General features: G+C 35.7%; 1 protein-coding gene across 1 annotated transcript in view; it reads right to left on the bottom strand.

Moving 5' to 3' along the window:
- Positions 1-19280, bottom strand: part of L3MBTL4 (L3MBTL histone methyl-lysine binding protein 4) — a 450379-nt gene that overhangs the window by 318136 nt on the left and 112963 nt on the right. The window contains exon 5 of the mRNA XM_081263742.1: positions 16143-16194. Within this exon, the coding sequence (XP_081119868.1) occupies positions 16143-16194 (52 nt within the window). The remainder of the gene's footprint in view (positions 1-16142; positions 16195-19280) is intronic.

Raw genomic sequence — 19280 nt, 5'->3', positions numbered from 1 at the left:
ATATATAAAATAAAAATTTAAACAAAACAGCTTTCAAAATGAGAATGAAATAAAAAAAAATTCAGATTAAATAAAACTGATTTTGATATATATGTCATTCATTTTTATAAGGTACAAGTTTCCAGTTTTGATTGGGTTTCTGCCTCACTACTACAGTTCATTTATTTTCCTAAAATATTGTTATAAAATCTATTTTTCCTTTCAAACATTTAAGTCTTTAATCTAGTTGAAAGTCATTTTTGTGTACAGCTGGGCAAGTACGACCCATTAAATAACCTATAATTTGTTCCCCATTGATTTACCATTTTTTCATATTACATTTTCATGCATCTCTTTCTCCTTCTCTATTTTGTTCTGTAGACTCTTAGTCTATTACCAAACCACCATAATGTTGGGAATTTCAGTACAAAATTATTTTATCCCATTTAAATTAAAACTAGTTGGGATTCTATTTTAGAGTCAAGTTAAATATTCATCTGGAGATAATTAACATTTTTGTGATATCTTTTCATTTATTCATATATTAATTTATATCCTTCAATAGAATTTTCTACTTCATATAAGGTCTTTCACATTTCATGTTCAACTTATTCTACATATTCTATACCTAATTGTTATTGTAAATGGTATTTTTGTTCCTTTTCCATTTCTAAGTACAAATGGCTGAAACACAGAAAAGTTAATGGGATTTTTAAAACTTATCCTATGTATGATCACATTCAACATTCTCATATTAATTGTAATATTTTGTAATTAGATTCTTCTGATTTTCCAGGTATAAAATCATGTTACTTGCAAATGTGTGTGCATTCATGTAAGGGGATGCAGTTCTGGGCCTTCTTTCCAAAGTTTATACTCATTTGACTTTGTTGCTTATTTTATTCACTAAAAATTAAAAAAGAATTAATATTAATCTGATAATAGACACTCCTAATTCCTTACTTCAAGGTTTTGATAATTTGCTATTACATTTTAAAATAACTTTTACCATATTCAATTCTTTATACAAACAGAATTTAGCTAGGAATAGCAGTTAAATTTTATCAAAAGCTTTTTCAGTGTCTATAGAACATTACATGGGTTTCCCTTCTAATTTATTAATATATGAATTACACTGGTAGATTCTATAATACTGAACCCTGTTTCATTATTGAACATTACATTAATGAACAATATGCCATCTTTAGTAAAAGGGTATGATTTTTCCAATATATTGCTGGATTATATTTGCCAATATTTATTTAGGATTTTATATCTGTGTTCAGATGTGATTTCTAGTCTAAAATTTTATTTTATTTTTTGTACTTAGGTTTCATTTGCTACTCCATAAAGGAACTTTCAACTTTTTCTATGGCCTGGAAGAGTTTATCACTGAAATTATAAAGATGAACAGTTCAGCTGGACCTCCAAGTCTCTTCGACTGTATATTCAAAGCTTCAACTCTTTTCTTGGGTTAAACTTTGTCTACATACTCTCTGGTTTATTGGAAATAATCCATTCCTTCAAGTTCTCAAATATGTTTCTATAGAGGTGAATATATTATTCTTTCTCACATTTGCTTTTGTAAAAACTTATTCCATATCTTTATTTTTCTATTTTTATTTAGTAATTAAGTTTTAAGGCCATATGTTACATGCTGATTTCTGACTTAAGAAAACAGGTAAATGATGACAGCATTAAAAGTGACCAGGAACACAGAGAAAGGGAAAATTTCAGCAGGGCATTGAATTGAAATGGGTGAAGTATAACTAGGTAGAGTCCACTTCCACCAGAGTTAAGGCATGATTCTGCCACCAGGTAGAAATTACCAGTGTAGCAACAAGATGATAACAGAGGTTACCCAGAGGAAAAGTACAAAATGATAAGAGAATCATTGTTGGAACTCTGGGGAATCCCAACACTTTAATGGAAGGTGGAGAGAAGAACTGTTCAGAAAACACTGACATAAAAACCAAGACTGATGTTCCAAAACACAAGAAAGAAAAAGTGATAAATGAGGAGGTGAGGGTAAGGAGAGGGGGAGAAGAAAAGGAAAAGGAGAAGGAGAAGAAATAGTCATCATTTCAGTTGAAATCAGAAAGATAAATATGGAATTCAAGGTTGAAGATGAGAAGAAAATGCAAAGTCGACAAAGGGTCACCTCAACAACAGGGGTGACGCTGATCAGGATTCCTGAGTGGGACAAGTTCTGTCACTAGAGGAGAACAAGGAGCTCAAGAATTTAACATTGTTACTGAAACACTCAGGGGAAGGTGAAGTTGGCAATAAAGAGCACCCTTGCACATAGATTTCCACTATTAACTGATTTTCCCCCTGGACATGTACTACAGTTGGAGTAGGTCTATAAAAATAATTCTCATCACAGAGACTCCATAAGAAAATACTTCATATAATTAGGAGGTTGATATTAAAATGCTCTCCCATAAATACCACCCAATAAGTCATCAAATTAACAACTATCTGTATGAGATGGCAATAATCTTCTCATAACATGATTAACTACATATTTCCCTTTAACTTTTTCTTCGATGTATCCTAGAGACACCCAATGTAATCTATTAGATACAATAAAGTTCTAGTTGTTGTTGCTACTTTCATTAATTTAATTAATTCTGTCAATCAGAATTTAGACTTTCCTCTGTTCCAGATATCGCCTGGTGGGCTTCAATTAATGGACATGCCTAAAATACTATTCAAGATTATTCTTCCTTATAATGCTTTAAAATAAATTCTTTTCAAATCATATCTCAACTTCACAGCTTGTTAACCTTTTGAAACACTAGTCATTCTCAATGAATGTAAATTTAAAATCCATGAAGAAACATTGAATTTCAGATCACTAGCAAAGCAGCGTACTTTTATTACTTGGGAAATAAGTTAGAACTATTTAAATGAAAATTTTAATGTAAAAACTTCTAAAGCAGTATTGTAAAACTCAATTTCTATAAAGTACATGTAAAGCAACCATGAAGAGTTCTGTTAGTCCATACTGGTGTTTTCCCCTCTGAAGTTTTTATGACCCTTAAGCCTGCTTGAGTTAGTGTTATGTACATATAATGAGGAATGCAATTGCTGTTAGGCTTAATGATTAAAATCCATACACCACATGCTAAAAAGTTCAATTATAGTACTCTTCCCTTAGCAACATGTACTAAATAATTCCCATTTTCTATAAGAAAGCCCCAAATGATTTTGCAACTTGGAACTTGAGGTAGGTAGATTAACGACCTCCCAAATATGTCCACTTCTGTATCCCTAGAAATTATGAAGACCTATGGCAAAAGAAATTTTGCAGATGTGGTTCAGGTTTTTGAAGTGAGTCTGTAGTAAAGAGGTGGGCCCAGTGTAATCACCGGGGTCCTTAAATGGAGCTTTCCCAGCTATGCTCAGGGCATGATATGACCATGACTCAACAGCCAGAGAGACACAACCTTGCTGACTTTGAAGGAGTGCAGATGACTTCTAGAAGCTGAAAAAGACAAGGACTCAGTCTCCCCAGAGCCTTCAGAAGGAATGCAGTCTTGCCCACACTGGGACTTTAGCCCCATAAGACCCATGTTAGAATTCAAACCTACAGAATTCTAGGATAACTAAATTCTGCTGTTGGAATTCTGCAGCAGTTATAACAGTAACAAGAAACTAAAAGAACCACAGAGCAGGAGTAACAAGCATTGATACTTAGTAAACTGTTCAAACTCACAACAAAAAAGTTTATAAATGCTGAATAACTATGAAATTTTACAAATTATCATATTGCATGTCTGAAAATAAGAAAAAATCCATAAATACTGGATTAGCATGGGACAATAGTTATCACATAATGGGTCTTATATTCTGATTTGAACTGAGGTTCACTGTACTGAATACAGAACAGCTTAAGAGACCTGTCTCTGAGCACAGATTCTCAGACAATTAAATTATAATAGACCAGGTAGATGGCACCAAAGACGCATTCAGTATTCCATTGTTTTTGTACATAAATTCTACGAAGTTAATTCTCTAAAGTAATTTTAAATATCGTCATAAAGATTCAGAGCTCAAATGTATATAACAAATCAGCTAATCACTTTAAAAATGAAAAATGATTTCCCCCAAGGCTCAGTTGTGGCATAAATGTCTTATTTCATGGACCAATTACTCTGATGATGCATAAATGAAGACTAATTTGAGTAACTGGTTTCAATTCCCAGGTATCTTTTTTATGTTTTAAAAATCATCAATAAAATAGTTTCCTTGTCAAGTCAAATCTTAAACTACTAAATTCAGATTTGCTGTTACAAAAATTAATTATGATAATAACTATCTGAGAAGAATAATTACTTCTAAAATACTACGCACTGTGAAGACAAATACAGATAGATAATTAAAAATACAAAGAAGGGCTGGAGTTGTAGCTCAATGGTAGAGTGCTTGCCTTGTATGTGTGAGGCACTGGGTTCAATCCTCAGCACCAGATAAAATAAATAAGCTAAAGGTATTGTATTGATCTACAACTTAAAAAATATTTTTAAAAATATAAATAAAAGGGTAGACTCTAGGTAGACTACTTATTAACATACAGCAAAATTAAAATAGTACTGCCATAAACATCTAAAACTTAATTTTGTATAGGTTGATACTTACTTAGGAAAAAAAAAACTACTTTAAAATCAGTACCACACAGATTCATTCTGGGAACCAACTAACCTACAAAGTACATACCGAGACCTGGGGCATATGAAGCTCTACACAGGGTGCCTAGCTCCCTCCAGCTGTCCAATGCTCCACCTTCCTGACTCTGAGAGCCCCGCCTCTGTGCCCTGCTGCCCTTTTTTCCTCTCCTCACATCTGCAGCCTTTTATTTTCAGTTCAACATGCTCCCCTGCAGAAGTCCCCTGTACTCTTCACCAACTCTCTACACAACTGATGATCACCCCCCAAAATCCAAACTTGCATGTTGCTCACTAGCCTCTGATTCAGACCTGACCCCTTGAATGTTCCATAAGCCTCAGTCTCCACATAAATATAACCCTAGTGTTGGCCTTCAAGTGTGATCCCAGTTAAGTCTATCTACGCTAGATCCAGTGACCCCTGCTCCTAATCTCTTGGGAAATCTGTCTCCCCAGTCAACATATACCCTGTAACAGCTGAGCAAGCCCATCTCGTCAACTTTTGGCAGTACACTGAAATCTCAGTTCCTCTTCTACTATACCCTTGCCAATAGTTATTTCTCCACAAAGAGCTATCCCTCTGCTGCACTAAGCTTCATCTGTTTATTAACCATGGGACAATGTTCAGCCAGCTGAGCACAGCACACAGGGTACTTGTCCTAGAAGCCCAATCCAACTTTCAACCTCATCTGCTACTCTCTATTCACTAGTTCAACAACTATGTAGAGAGGACCTACTAGGCTCCGTAGATACAACAAACTCTACAGACAAATATAGACATAACACCTCCCTTATGAACTTTAAAATCCAGAGGGGAGCAATCAACTAATGCAAAATATGATTACAAACTCTATAAAGTGCTTTCACAGAATATAAGGCCCTGAGACCCAGATCCAGGAGATCAGGGATCTTTCCAAACAAGTGGCACTGAAGCCAAAATCTTCAGCAAAACCTATGTTGAAAACTGGGCAAAAGAAAGACCTGGTGAGAATAAAGGGCATTCTAGGCAGAAAGGACAGCAGGTTCAAGGGCCCTAGGGCAGTCTCACACAAGGCCAGTGCAATCAGCAGGAGGGAAGGGTGGTCACATCCCAATCTTGGAGTGGCAAGTGTGAAGAGACAGGGAACAACCAGATTCTGCAGGGATTTGAGGCCTTACTAATGATTTTGCCTAAATTCTATCATTCAGGTAATGGGAAGCATCTGACAGGTGTTAAGCAAAGAAAATGTAGTGAAAATAACAGGATCAGGCTTATGTTCTGAAAAGAATTATCTGGCTGGTTTGTACAGCCTGGAAGAGGTGGTACCCAGAACAGGTCTACAAAGATGGGTTGAGAAGTTCAGGAAAGGGATGACACCTGGGACCTACAGTGGTACAGGAAAGATAAAAAGAAGTGGACAGACGTGACAAATATCTGATGCAATGGGCCTTGATGACAGACTGCCCAAGGGAAGGAAAAAAAGAAAGAAGGTATCAAGAGGGTCACAAAGGTCCCAGCCATGCACTGACAGGCAGGCCTTTACTAAACTCAGAGCATCTTCACCCACCTAGAACCTCAGGGACACAACAGTGACTTTAAATCCAGCATGTAAGATCCCTGTGAGCCCAAAAGAATTCACATTTCTCAAGTTTTTCAAAAGTCTATGATTTTTGTAATCTTATAACTATATATCTTTTAAATCTGTTCAACCTACTGAAGAGCAGATCCATGCCAAGATCATCTTCCTGTGCTCTTCATTTTCAACACAACAGCCACAAGCTACTGGCAACAATCTCCAATTTTCACATAAAATACTTTTCCAAAAAGTTATTTTCTACATACAGCTACATCCCAGAGAGGCTGTTCAAGAATGCCTTATGAGAAACAAACTATGTAGCTTCCAGTTACATAATAAAGAAAAAGCAAATGAGTCTTCAAAGGTTTAAACCTCATATCAATCTGTTCCACAGAGAAATATAAGACAAAATCACTAAGAAAATGCTTTACCTAATGCTAATTATCTTGAGCAAACAGTTTTTAAAACAGACCTCTAGGACTCTCCTGAGCAAAGTTACAGCACTTAAAAAGAGTCTAAGATTTATTAAAATCAAAAATATAAATCCCCTATTAAAGGTGTTCAAGGAAAATGGCATTTATTAAGTATCTAGCCAGAGTCCAATACATTATGGACATAGTCTCATTTAATCCTGACAGTTTTATAGGGTAAGTGATATTTTCTATTATTACCATCACAAGAAAGAAACCCTAGGTTTAAGAAAGCAAATAACTTATTGGAAGTAACACTGCCAATTCAAAATTTAAATAAGGTCTGTTTGATTCTAAGAACAATATACATTTCCTGACAAATATAAAAAGAAATCATTCTTCAGAACAAATAACTAAAGTTTGGACTTCTAAAGGTAACATTTACCCAGGGCTAAAGACAAAGCCCTGGCTGCTGAACACTCAAGGTCCAGGCTATCCACCTAGTATGCAATTCTTTCTATCTATCTATCTATCTATCTATCTATCTATCTATCTATCTATCTCCCCCAACTCCCAACTTCTTTCTTTCTCCCCCCCACCATTTTTAAATCTTAGATGACACTATTGAAGTCTGTAGGACAGTATATAACACAGTCAATGAATGGGAGATAATATTATTAAATATTTAATAAAAAACTAAAGCAATCTAATAAAAATTTCACTTAAGGTTACTCATTATAAACTAAAACTACCAGATACTCATGTTTCTCACTATTAGAAACTGTGATTCAAAGATATAACATATAGAGGTAGATACTAAAATAGTGATATAAATTATCAATACATATGTGTGTGTAAATTTGATTGAACATACATATGGTGTATAAGCACACAAACAGATAATTCTACAGCTCTGTTCATTGAGAGGTCCTGGGAGTAATGACACCCTGGTAACAATGAACACACTCCGCTCCAGCCATGGAAAGGAATCAGAGCTCCCTGCAGAAATGGCTGGTTCAAAGACTGGAGCTGGGAGACAACAAAATGAGCTTAAACTATCTCATACCCAAGTTTTAGTCAGCTTTTTTACTGCTTGACTAAAAGATCTGACAAGAACAGTTAGAGCAAGACAGGGATGCCCCCTATCACCACTTCTATTCAATATAGTTCTCGAAACACTGGCCAGAGCAATTAGACAGACGAAAGAAATTAAAGGCATAAAAATAGGAAAAGAAGAACTTAAATTATCACTATTTGCAGATGACATGATTCTATACCTAGAAGACCCAAAAGGGTCTACAAAGAAACTACTAGAACTAATAAATGAATTCAGCAAAGTGGCAGGATATAAAATCAACACGCATAAATCAAAGGCATTTCTGTATATCAGCAACAAAACTTCTGAAACGGAAATGAGGAAAAATACTCCATTCACAATATCCTCAAAAAAAATAAAATACTTGGGAATCAACCTAACAAAAGAGGTGAAAGACCTATACAATGAAAACTACAGAACCCTAAAGAAAGAAATAGAAGAGGATCTTAGAAGATGGAAAAATATACCCTGTTCATGGATAGGCAGAACTAACATCATCAAAATGGCGATATTACCAAAAGTTCTCTATAGGTTCAATGAAATGCCAATCAAAATCCCAATGGCATTTCTTGTAGAAATAGATAAAGCAATCATGAAATTCATATGGAAAAATAAAAGACCCAGAATAGCAAAAACAATTCTAAGCAGGAAGTGTGAATCAGGTGGTATAGCGATACCAGATTTCAAACTATATTACAGAGCAATAGTAATAAAAACAGCATGGTACTGGTACCAGAACAGGCGGGTGGACCAATGGTACAGAATAGAGGACACAGAGATCAATCCACAAAGCTACAACTATCTTATATTTGATACAGGAGCTAAAAACATGCAATGGAGAAAGGATAGCATCTTCAACAAATGGTGTTGGGAAAACTGGAAATCCATATGCAACAAAATGAAACTGAATCCCCTCCTCTCGCCATGCACAAAAGTCAACTCAAAGTGGATCAAGGAGCTAGATATCAAATCAGAGACTCTCCGTCTGATAGAAGAAAAAGTTGGCTCTGATCTACAGATTGTGGGGACGGGCTCAAAATTCCTTAACAGGACACCCATAGCACAAGAGTTAATAACAAGAATCAACAAATGGGACTTTCTTAAACTGAAAAGTTTTTTCTCAGCAAGAGAAACAATAAGAGAGGTAAATAGGGAGCCCACATCATGGGAACAAATTTTTACTCCTCACGCTTCAGATAGAGCCCTAATATCCAGAGTATACAAAGAACTCAAAAAATTAGACAATAAGATAACAAACAACCCTATCAACAAATGGGCCAAGGACCTGAACAGACACTTCACAGAGGAGGACATACAATCAATCAACAAGTACATGAAAAAATGCTCACCATCTCTAGCAGTCAAGGAAATGCAAATCAAAACCACCCTAAGATACCACCTCACCCCAGTAAGATTGGCAACCATGACAAAGCCAAACAACAACGAGTGCTGGCGAGGATGTGGGGAAAAGGGTACTCTTGTACACTGCTGGTGGGACTGCAAACGGGTGCAGCCAATTTGGAAAGCAGTTTGGAGATTCCTGGGAAAGCTGGGAATGGAACCACCATTTGACCCAGCTATTTCCCTTCTTGGACTATTTCCTGAAAACCTTAAAAGAGCACACTACAGGGATACTGCCACATCGATGTTCATAGCAGCACAATTCACAATTGCTAGACTGTGGAATCAACCCAGATGCCCTTCAATAGATGAATGGATAAAAAAAAATGTGGCATTTATACACCATGGAGTATTACGCAGCACTAAAAAATGACAAAATCACGGAATTTGCAGGGAAATGGATGGCACTAGAGCAGATTATGCTTAGTGAAGCTAGCCAATCCCTAAAAAACAAATACCAAATGTCTTCTTTTACATAATGAGAGCAACTAAGAACAGAACAGGGAGGAAGAGCAGGAAGAAAAGTTTAACATTAAACAGAGACATGAGGCGGGAGGGAAAGGGAGAAAAAAAGGGAAATCACATGGAAATGGAGGGAGACCCTCATTGTTATACAAAATTATATATAAGAGGTTGTGAGGGGAATGGGATAACAAACATGGAGGGAAATGAATTACAGTAGATGGGGTAGAGAGAGAAGACGGGAGGGGAGGGGAGGGGGGATAGTAGAGGATAGGAAAGGTAGCAGAATACAACAGTCACTAATATGGCAGTATGTAAAAATGTGAATATGTAACAGATGTGATTCTGCAATCTGTATTTGGGGTGAAAATGGGAGTTCATAACCCACTTGATTCTAATGTATGAAATATGATATGTCAAGAGCTTTGTAATGTTGTGAACAACCAATAAAAAAAAGATTAAAAAAAAGAACAGAGGAGAAAAAGTTTATTTGGGGGCTCATGGTTTTTATTTATGGTCTCAGTCCATAGATGGCTGACCTCATTGCTCAGGGCCCAAGGTGAAGCAGAACATCCTGGCAGATGAATGTGACAGAGGAGAATGGCTCAGGACATGGCAGCAGAAAACAGAGAGAGAGAGAGAAAGAGACTCCATTCCCAAAGGAAATACTATAAATTCCAAAGGCATGCCCCAATGACCAACTTCCTCCAGCCACACCCTACCTGTGTCTACAATCACTATTCCTAATCCCTATCAGGGGATTAATTCACTAATTGAGTTAAGGCTCTCACAACCAAATCATTACACTTCTAAACCTTCTTGCATTGTCTCACACATGAGGTTTGGGGGAGCCCTCATATATAAACCATAACAACCAGTAAATTCAGAAGTGGTCAGAGAATAATACAAATACATCAAAAAGACACCAAAACTACTTTCTAAGGGCCCTGCTAACCAAACTGGAGAGAATCTGAGCATCAAAATAATGACAGAAATGGCAAAAAAAAAAAAAAAAATCGGGATAAAATTAGGAGCCATGAATCCATAAGAAATAAATGAAATAAATAAGAAAATAGTCATCCAGGAGATACTGATTTAAAAAAAAACTATAATTAAATAGCAGAAAGATCAGTAGAGGGAAGGAAAAAAGGGAGGGAGGAAGAATGAAATACACAAAGTACTGGGGATGAGTAAAAACCAATTATATTCCATGCTTTTATAATTATGTCAAAATAAACCCTAACAAGTCAATAAATAGGGGTAGGGTTGTGGCTCAGTGGTAGAGGGCTTCCCTAGCATGTGTGAGGCACTGGATTCAATTCTCAGCACCACATATAAAATAAAGTCCACTGGCTTATAAATAAATAAACTCTAAAAAGTCAATATTTTTTTAAAAAAAAATTAAAAACAAGAAAAAAAAGAAAATAGTAAGTTTGGTAGAAAATATTATACTCACAATTTTAATTACCTGTCTTTAAAATACATATTAAATCCAAAGGGGAAAAATGTAACTTCACAGTGGGAAAAAATCTAACAAGATACCAACTGAAGCAAGAGATCAAACTTATCATCCCAAACAAGACAAATCAAAACTATGTGCCACTTGACAGAATGCAATAAGGACCCTAAAAAAGCATCACTTCTGTGATATTTCCCCCAAAGGTAGATGATGACCTGAATGTAATATAGAAGGAATATCAGACAAATCTAAACTGGGGGACATTTTGCAAAATAACTGGCCTGTGCTCTAGAAAGTGTCAAGGTCATGAAAGTTCAGGAACAGTTAAGGAAGTGTTCAGGACTAAGTAGCCTGGAGACACAGGACAACTCTATGCACAGCATGATTCTAAACTGATCCTTTCACTTAAAGGACATTCCTGGGATGACTGGTGAAACCTGAATGGGGTCTGAAGCTTGGAGGCCTGTCAGGAATGGATCAATGGAGATCTCCCATTTTTTAAGAGCATGTTTTTCTTTGTAGGAATATAATAAAGAATTAGGGTTGATGAGTATGGGGTTGGCAACTTACTTATTAGTAAGTTAAGAGGAAAATTTTCTTTATACTATACTTCCTACATTTTTATAAGTTTGATAGTTTCACAACTTTTAAAAATATATGCTAAAAAAGAAGAATGCATTCACTCTAGAAACCAAGAGAGTGTAGGGAGATGAGAAGTCATCTAAAATAGGCATGTCAGAAAATAAGCCCATGTTCCAAATATTTCAAGTGAAAAAGTTTAGGTCTAAATGAACATTAAAAGCCTTCAAAGGAGCAGCTTTAATCTAAGATGCAAAAGGTAATTATGCCAAACAATAATTAAATATGCTTTAAAAGAGCAAAGCATGTTAGTGGAAAGAATCCTTCACTCAGGCTCCAAATGAAACAGAAGCTTTTGTCTTTAGCAAGAGAATGAGCAAGATCTGCAAAAGTAAGATGGGGGGCTGACTCAGGCAAGAGAAAGAGGCTGTCACAAGGCCCTGCCTGCAACTCAAAGGCCTCAAAAGTGTCTCCACTAGAACATTCCCTTCACTGCACTGTGACATTCCCTTTTGCTAAATCACACCAAGCATCAAGGATTAAGTCCTTTTCTAGAGCTCAATACCTTTATCCATGAGGGACCTCTAATCACACATGTGGCAGAGTCTTAGTGCTGCCTTTGGAAGGGTTGCTCTGTAGGATGGCTTACAATTATGAATAATCGGAAAGCTTCACAGAATTTCTTCAATGAGGGAAAAATTCTAACATGATTTTAACTTTCGTGTATTAAAGAATTCTATGTAGCCTATAAAAGCTGCCTTCATAAAACAAGTGTTATAAATACAATCCCTAACCCTATGTGCCTTATCCAGTTTTACGCATTGATCACTTCTAACTTCAAGAGGAAAACAGATGTGTTCCTTCCCTTTGTCAGGTTCTGAATTCACAGTGCCACCAGTTCACCAAGAAGTGGCAGGATGCCATAAGGGAGATCAATTAGGTTCAAAGATGAACCATTTATATAAGCTAGAATCGAAAGCAAGCAAATGACTTAAAAATATGCCCTGGAGACTATTTATTACAGTAGCATTTTCATTAAGTGCACACAAATGCTTCAATTATTACAATGCCCCCACAAGAAGTTCATTATTTAGAAAGTATTCCCTGTTTATCCTCCCATGATAGCTTCATGGACAAGTGAACACGGAATTCTTTAGGTTCAAAGTAGCCAAGTGCCTAAATATTTAATTGTTTATTTAATAATAGGGCCATCTCTATTACTAGAAATTGAGTGAAGTGAAATGGATTTGGTTTTCCTTTTTGGTTTTCCTTTTTCCTTAAATTTACTTTTAAGAAATTTACTCTAAATTTACTTTTAGGAAAGCAACTGCCTTAGTGGAAGAAAACAGACCTCTCACAAAGCTTAGAAAACGCAAGCATTAGTTCCACTGGGATATAATTATTTTGTAAGAACAGTACCTCTGCTGTTACACCTAGGAAGTAAGCTGGCTACCAGAACAAAAGACTCTAGGATAATATTCAAAGGTCAGTCCATCTCTGAAGCTTTTAGAATCACGTAATGAACCACATCCCCCAGCACTAACCACTCTCTGAAAGTAAGTTAAGCACTTCTGGAAGCTGTGCTAATTCTTCTTCAGGACGTTTAGCTAATTAATTCTTCAGAGTTCTAGTAAATTATTACCTCAGTGTACAAAATAATAGGTCCTTTTGGCTTGATTGGCCTGAACAGATATACTTAAGTAGAAGATATGAAAAATTAGGTAACTAAATTTTTTTGGAAAACAAGTGCCCTGAGATATGCTAAGAAAAAAAAATAGAGTAGGGAAAAATATATAAAATAAGAAAAGCAGAGAATATAATGAGGTTTTGAAGGAGCCAGTCTGAAGAAAGACCCTCAGAGCAGAAAAGTGTTTCTTCAAAAGTAAGTTCTACACTGCATGTTCTGGAAGACTGGAGCAGAGCAAAGGAGGCTAGGTAGCATGTAAGGAAACACTGTAGCTTTCCAGAAACTCAGATGCTACTGGCACCTTCTGGCCACGAGAGAAGATAAGAACACAGTAAAAGAAACCATGTACAATAAGTCAAAGTGATATTCTAGACTGAATCCTGGAACAGAAAGTAGGTATCAGTTGAAAAACTGGTGATATCTGAATAAAGTCTGCAGTTTAGTGAAGAGTGATACACTGATATCAATTCTTAGTTCTGACAAAAATTCCAGGGTCATATAAGTTGTTAAATGTAGGGAGAAACTAGCTGAGGAGTACACAGTAATTACCGCTGAACTATCTTTGCAACTTTTCTGTAAATCTAAAATTATTCCAAAACAAAACACTTATTTAAAAAAGAAAAATCAAACAACAGATTTTCCAACAATATACTCAATTCCAGAAATTAAAGTTTTCAGTGTTCAGGAGTCTCTAAATATACTTTTAAGAGTATTTGTCTTATTGTAACATGATTACAAACTAATTGCAAAAAAAAAAAAAAAACCTTCAGGAAATATACTTTTTTTTTCTTACTACTTAAAATAGCTATTGTTATCATCTTTTTCATTTCTCCTATGAATATGTGTTAATTTTGGCCATCATTCTGACTAATATCATGGGAATTTTTCCCCTCAATATTTTATTATAATCTTTTCCTCTCATGTAATTTAAATTTCTTCAAAGGCATTTAGATGACATATTTTTCTATATAAAATTGTGCAACAGTGTTTTACCTATATTCTAAATATGTTTAACCTTTAGATTATTTACAACTTTTCACCATTTATAAATAGTGCCACAAGGATGTCCTTAATTTTTTTTTAATTATTGTTCATCTGGAAGGTCCAAAATATCATCACTACTTTTGAATTTGTATTTTTTTACATTTCAGTGAAGCTGAGTACTTTGCCTGGTTTTGATTAAGATCTTGGTGAATCTGATTACCTTATCTGATTCCTTTAATCTATTATGGACCAATCTCCAATAAAAGAACAGGAAAAAGTAGCTTCTACTAAAATGAAACACTAAGATAAACATATGTCAGGATAGAGTGAAATTATAAATATTAAAGACTCTTCGTTTGGTAACTGAACATTATTGACCTAAGTCTGATCTTTTTTTTTTCTACAGTGCATGCTTCAACCACAAAATAAAAGAACCTAAAATAACTTACAATAATGTTAAAATACAGATGCATGGGAGACAACAACATCATAAATCACCACCTTTTTCTGAGAAGAAAAAAATTATTTTAAAAAGCCCCTACCATTAGGGCAAGGTACAGTCCAAATTTATTTCTAAAATTCCAGTGTTGCATAACTGAAGTATATTTCAAAAGAGCTAAACATCAAGTTACATAATTATCAAACTACTGCATCCTATTTTGCTTTTTCAGCAAAGAACATGACAGGCCTGGGGTGGCAGCCAGAGAAGACAAGAAATTTAAAATAGCATACAGTGTTTGGTTGTAATAGAAAACAACTTTATTTTAAGTATCATTTAGGTGGTAGGTCACAAATTTTTAATATGTTCCAGGGCTAAGAAATATAAGGTGGTCTTTTAAAATTTAAATTACTGTTTGTCATTTTTCAAAGTACTTTCAGATGTTTTCAATACTTAAAAACAAATAAAATGGAAGGCTTATTACTCAACAAATGTTTAAGGTACTTCTAAAAGTTTATTAGAGGAGCATTATCAAATTTATCTGTCTCCTTCCCACTGAGAATAGCACAAATATTGCTGGACATTCAACTACATTTACAGAAAATTTAATATCAATTCTCTGCTTGTATGCAAAAAATTACAAAATAATGTGGAATATATATTCCAGTGAAGTAGCATCTTCATTTATTGATTTAAAGTTTCAGAGAATCTGTCAAATGCTAAAAGGCTATTGTCTGAAACCCACTGATATATTAATAACTATAATGAGGAATATTCATTTTAGAGTAAAAGTACATCTCCTCTAAAGCATGGCTTTCATCAAAGAGTACAAATGCAATCATTTTAAGAGTAAACAAAGGTGAGGAAACCTTCAGCCAAGAGTTGCAAATAAACTAAATAGCATCTCTTATTTTCTTGTTCACAGAGAGAGTTGACAAACTAGAAATTTTCTTTAAAGTTTTTTTTAAAGCTAAGTAAATGAGATAACACTAATTCCCCTTGCTTGAGGGCTGGGGAAGACAGGCTTTTGCTTCACTGCTACAAGGAACAGAATTCGGTCTTATTGTTTTGGAAGACTTTCGGTGATATTTACCAAAGTTTTAAACTTATCCTTCAGCTAAAGAATCCCTCTTCTTGAAATTTCTCTCAATGAAATAAGAATGCACATTTAATTTGAGTATATCTTGGTCCTTGTGGTATTATTTATTTGTGGTGAAAAGTTGGAAATAATATATACTCTCTTCGTGTATGTATTTGAAAATCACAGATGGCATTGATGAATTCTGCAGACAATATGTGACATGTTGTAATAAATGGGATAAAGACTATTATATATATAAATTAATAAGACTAAAATAACTAAAGCAACCTAATAAAAATTTCATTGTGCACTAAAACTGTAACCAATGGTGATAATTACCATGACTCAAAAGGGTTGTGCCATTCCCCCGCTTCTCCTCTTCAACTTGCTCCTGGAAAACAGAAAACATGAGTTAGATCATATTTCTAGATAACTGCTTGAAACTAATGATTCTGTTTTCAGGAAGCAAAGCCATGAAGATCTCTGTTAGTGAGGGGACAATACACAGTAGCCAGTACTTTCTGGGTGCAGGGTCATATGCAACAATCCACATGGTCATAGGAGGAATCCTTTACTACAGTCTTAATTGTTCATTGGCTAAAATACAAGAGAAAGTTTACCTCAACAGCAGCTAATATGGAAGTGAACATAGATGTCCTCACAAACTGGATCCCTGGACCTGACAGCCACACTGGAGGCAAATGACAGAAGAGGCTTATTCTCAGCCCAAGTCAAGCTCTCCATCCTTCTTTCTTTTACCCTATCAGAGCCTACTGCACTTTTGTAGTGCTCTGTTATGATTATAATATCTATGACAATGTCCTCTGCAGAAAGGAAAAGTGACTTCAAAGTTTCCTGCAAAGAAGCCACAGTTCAGGTATGGCAAACAGGATAAGCATAAGCAATAAGCATGTCATAGAACCCATCTCTAGGTCAAGTGCCCCACCAGGCAGAACACACTGACCACAGCTCCTGAAGCTTATTTTTATAATCTATTTTACTAATTTATTTCGTTTGAGTTCATGTGGTTCAAGATATAGTTATAAATATGTACACAGATAATATTATACATACAGAAGATATAGTGAAAATGTTCCCCCCGCCCTCCCACATCTGACCAATTCTTAATATTCCTACTCTCATAATCATTGTGATTGGTTTATAATATATCATTGGTAAGTTTTCTTCATAAAAATACAATGAAACATAAATATATATCCTCATTTTCTTGCCATAATACACAAAAGATAACATTTCATAGTATTGTTTTCTACCTGTCTTTTTACTTAAAATACCTGAGTGATATTTCCCTCCCAGGCAGACTTATAAAGGGTGTTTTCATTCTTGTCTAATACCTGCATGGTATAGATAGATATGTGAGGGCTTACTTTAGATGTAACCAGTTTAGGGTGTAACCAGTCATTTTTTTTTCTTTTTCAATTATACACTATTGCGGTGGAAAATCTGAATATGTGCAGTTTTGTGCACATGCCAGGTTATCTGTAGAGTGACTGCAGAGTGGCACTGCATGTCAAAGGAGACACGCATCTCTATGTTGCTAGATACTATCAAGTCAAACCACACCTCGGAAGCTCCACTTCATGGGTGACAAGCTTGATCGGTGTCATTTCCCCACAGTCATGTAAATAGGGTGTGTTATCAAAGTCTGGGATTTTTTAACAAGATGACAGGTCAAAACTGAAATTTCATTATAGCTGTCATTTGCATTTGCTTCATTATGCAGAGGTTGAAGATCACATTATATATTTAAAAGCATTTGTATTTCCTTTTCTATACAATATCTCTTTTTATCATTGTTCTGTTTCTGTTGAAATGATTACCTAACTTCTGGTCTTGATAAATCAGAAAGATGAGTCCTTTGTCTATGATATGATATAAATTACTTATTTTCCTAGTATGTAAGTTCTTTTGTTCATTTTCCTTATGGTATTTTTTAATATCAATGCAGAATATTTGTTGTTTGTTTTAAGAAATTATCAAACTTTTCTTTCATGGCTTGTAGATTTGAGTAAAAGTAAAACAAGCCTTTCCACGCCGAGATTATAAAATCTTTCCCCTTTTGTTTATGACCACTACACTGTGGTTCATGTCTTATACTTAAATCTTTGATAGGTAGAGTCAGGATATGAAGTAAAGACAACAGACTTTAGCATAGATAGCTCCCCACTTGACCCAACACCACTTACTTAATATCTTCCTTCTGCCATCAGTCTAAGATCTGTGCATTTCACACTGAACTCCCAAGTACATTCAATGCTATTTCTGGCTTTCTGACCTGTCTCTTCAGACTGTTAGTCAATTCATGTTCCAGTACTATAGTATTTTAATTGCCAAAGCCTTATATTTTCATATGCTTCTTAGGCTACCTAGTACTTTGTACAGAATAAGAGAGTTCTTTTTCTGTACAAATTTTTGGGTCTGACAGCCAAAGGTTCAAATACCAACTCCACCCCTTACTAGCTGGATGATGTTGAGCAAAATATTTATTTAGCCTCCATAGTTTCCTAATCTGTGACTTGGAGATTAATAACACCTCTTTTACAAGACTGTTTAAGTAAAGTCCTTCTAACAATACATGGACATGGCAGACTCTCAATTAATGGTAACCATCACAGTTATTTTGCCAGTTTTCAAATTGCAAAGAATGTATCAGGGACTTCATAAAAACTAAACCAGCCTAGCCTGGCTACTTTTGTTTACCACCTAAAAAAGCACAGCACAAATTACAAAATCTCTCATGAAAGAAGCATTCTGAGGGGGAAGTAAGCAAGATCTTGAAATCCTAACTGAATCAATTACTCATTTCAAAAAATATTTCTGGGAAATTACTATATGCCAAGAACTGCAGTGGTATTTGAAAGTGTGAATAAACCACAATGTCCAGTGTTGATCAGGGTCTCCCTGTATTGAATGACTGGCAACAGAGTGACAGAATGTGCTTATCTGGCTGCCCCTCCTCCCTAGACGGTCATGTCACTGCACTCTCCCATCCTCCCTGCACACCCTAGGCCCTCCTTTGAGTGCCCTACTTGTGTCTCTCCATGCCATGTGCAGCCTTCACTGCCACCTCCCTGAAGTCCCTATCCACCACTGCCTACCTCATTCTACAAACTCCACACCAGCTGGGCCACTCTCAGACTCACCAACACAACCATCCGTGAATTTCTATTTTCTTCCATCAAATTCCTGTGATACAAGCCCACTATGCTATTAGAGGGTCTCTGAGAACTGTGGTAGCCTCTAGAATATGACAGACAGTGGCCTCTGCTTAACATTTAGAAAGGAAACAGGGATCTGAGTACTAGAGTCACAAGAAACGGAATCGGCCAACAAGCACAGGAGCCCAGATGTGGATACTGAGCCCCAAACTGGAAGTCAGCCTCACTACCACTGATTTCACCCTCAGACTCTGAGCAAGATAAGCTATGCCTGGACTTCCCAGAAACTGGAATAAAA

Source organism: Spermophilus citellus, assembly GCF_964194105.1.
Source record: "Spermophilus citellus genome assembly, chromosome: 12".
Classification (NCBI taxonomy): domain Eukaryota; kingdom Metazoa; phylum Chordata; class Mammalia; order Rodentia; family Sciuridae; genus Spermophilus; species Spermophilus citellus.
The sequence above is the reverse complement of the archived record's forward strand: the minus strand, read 5'-3'. Positions and strand labels throughout refer to the sequence as shown.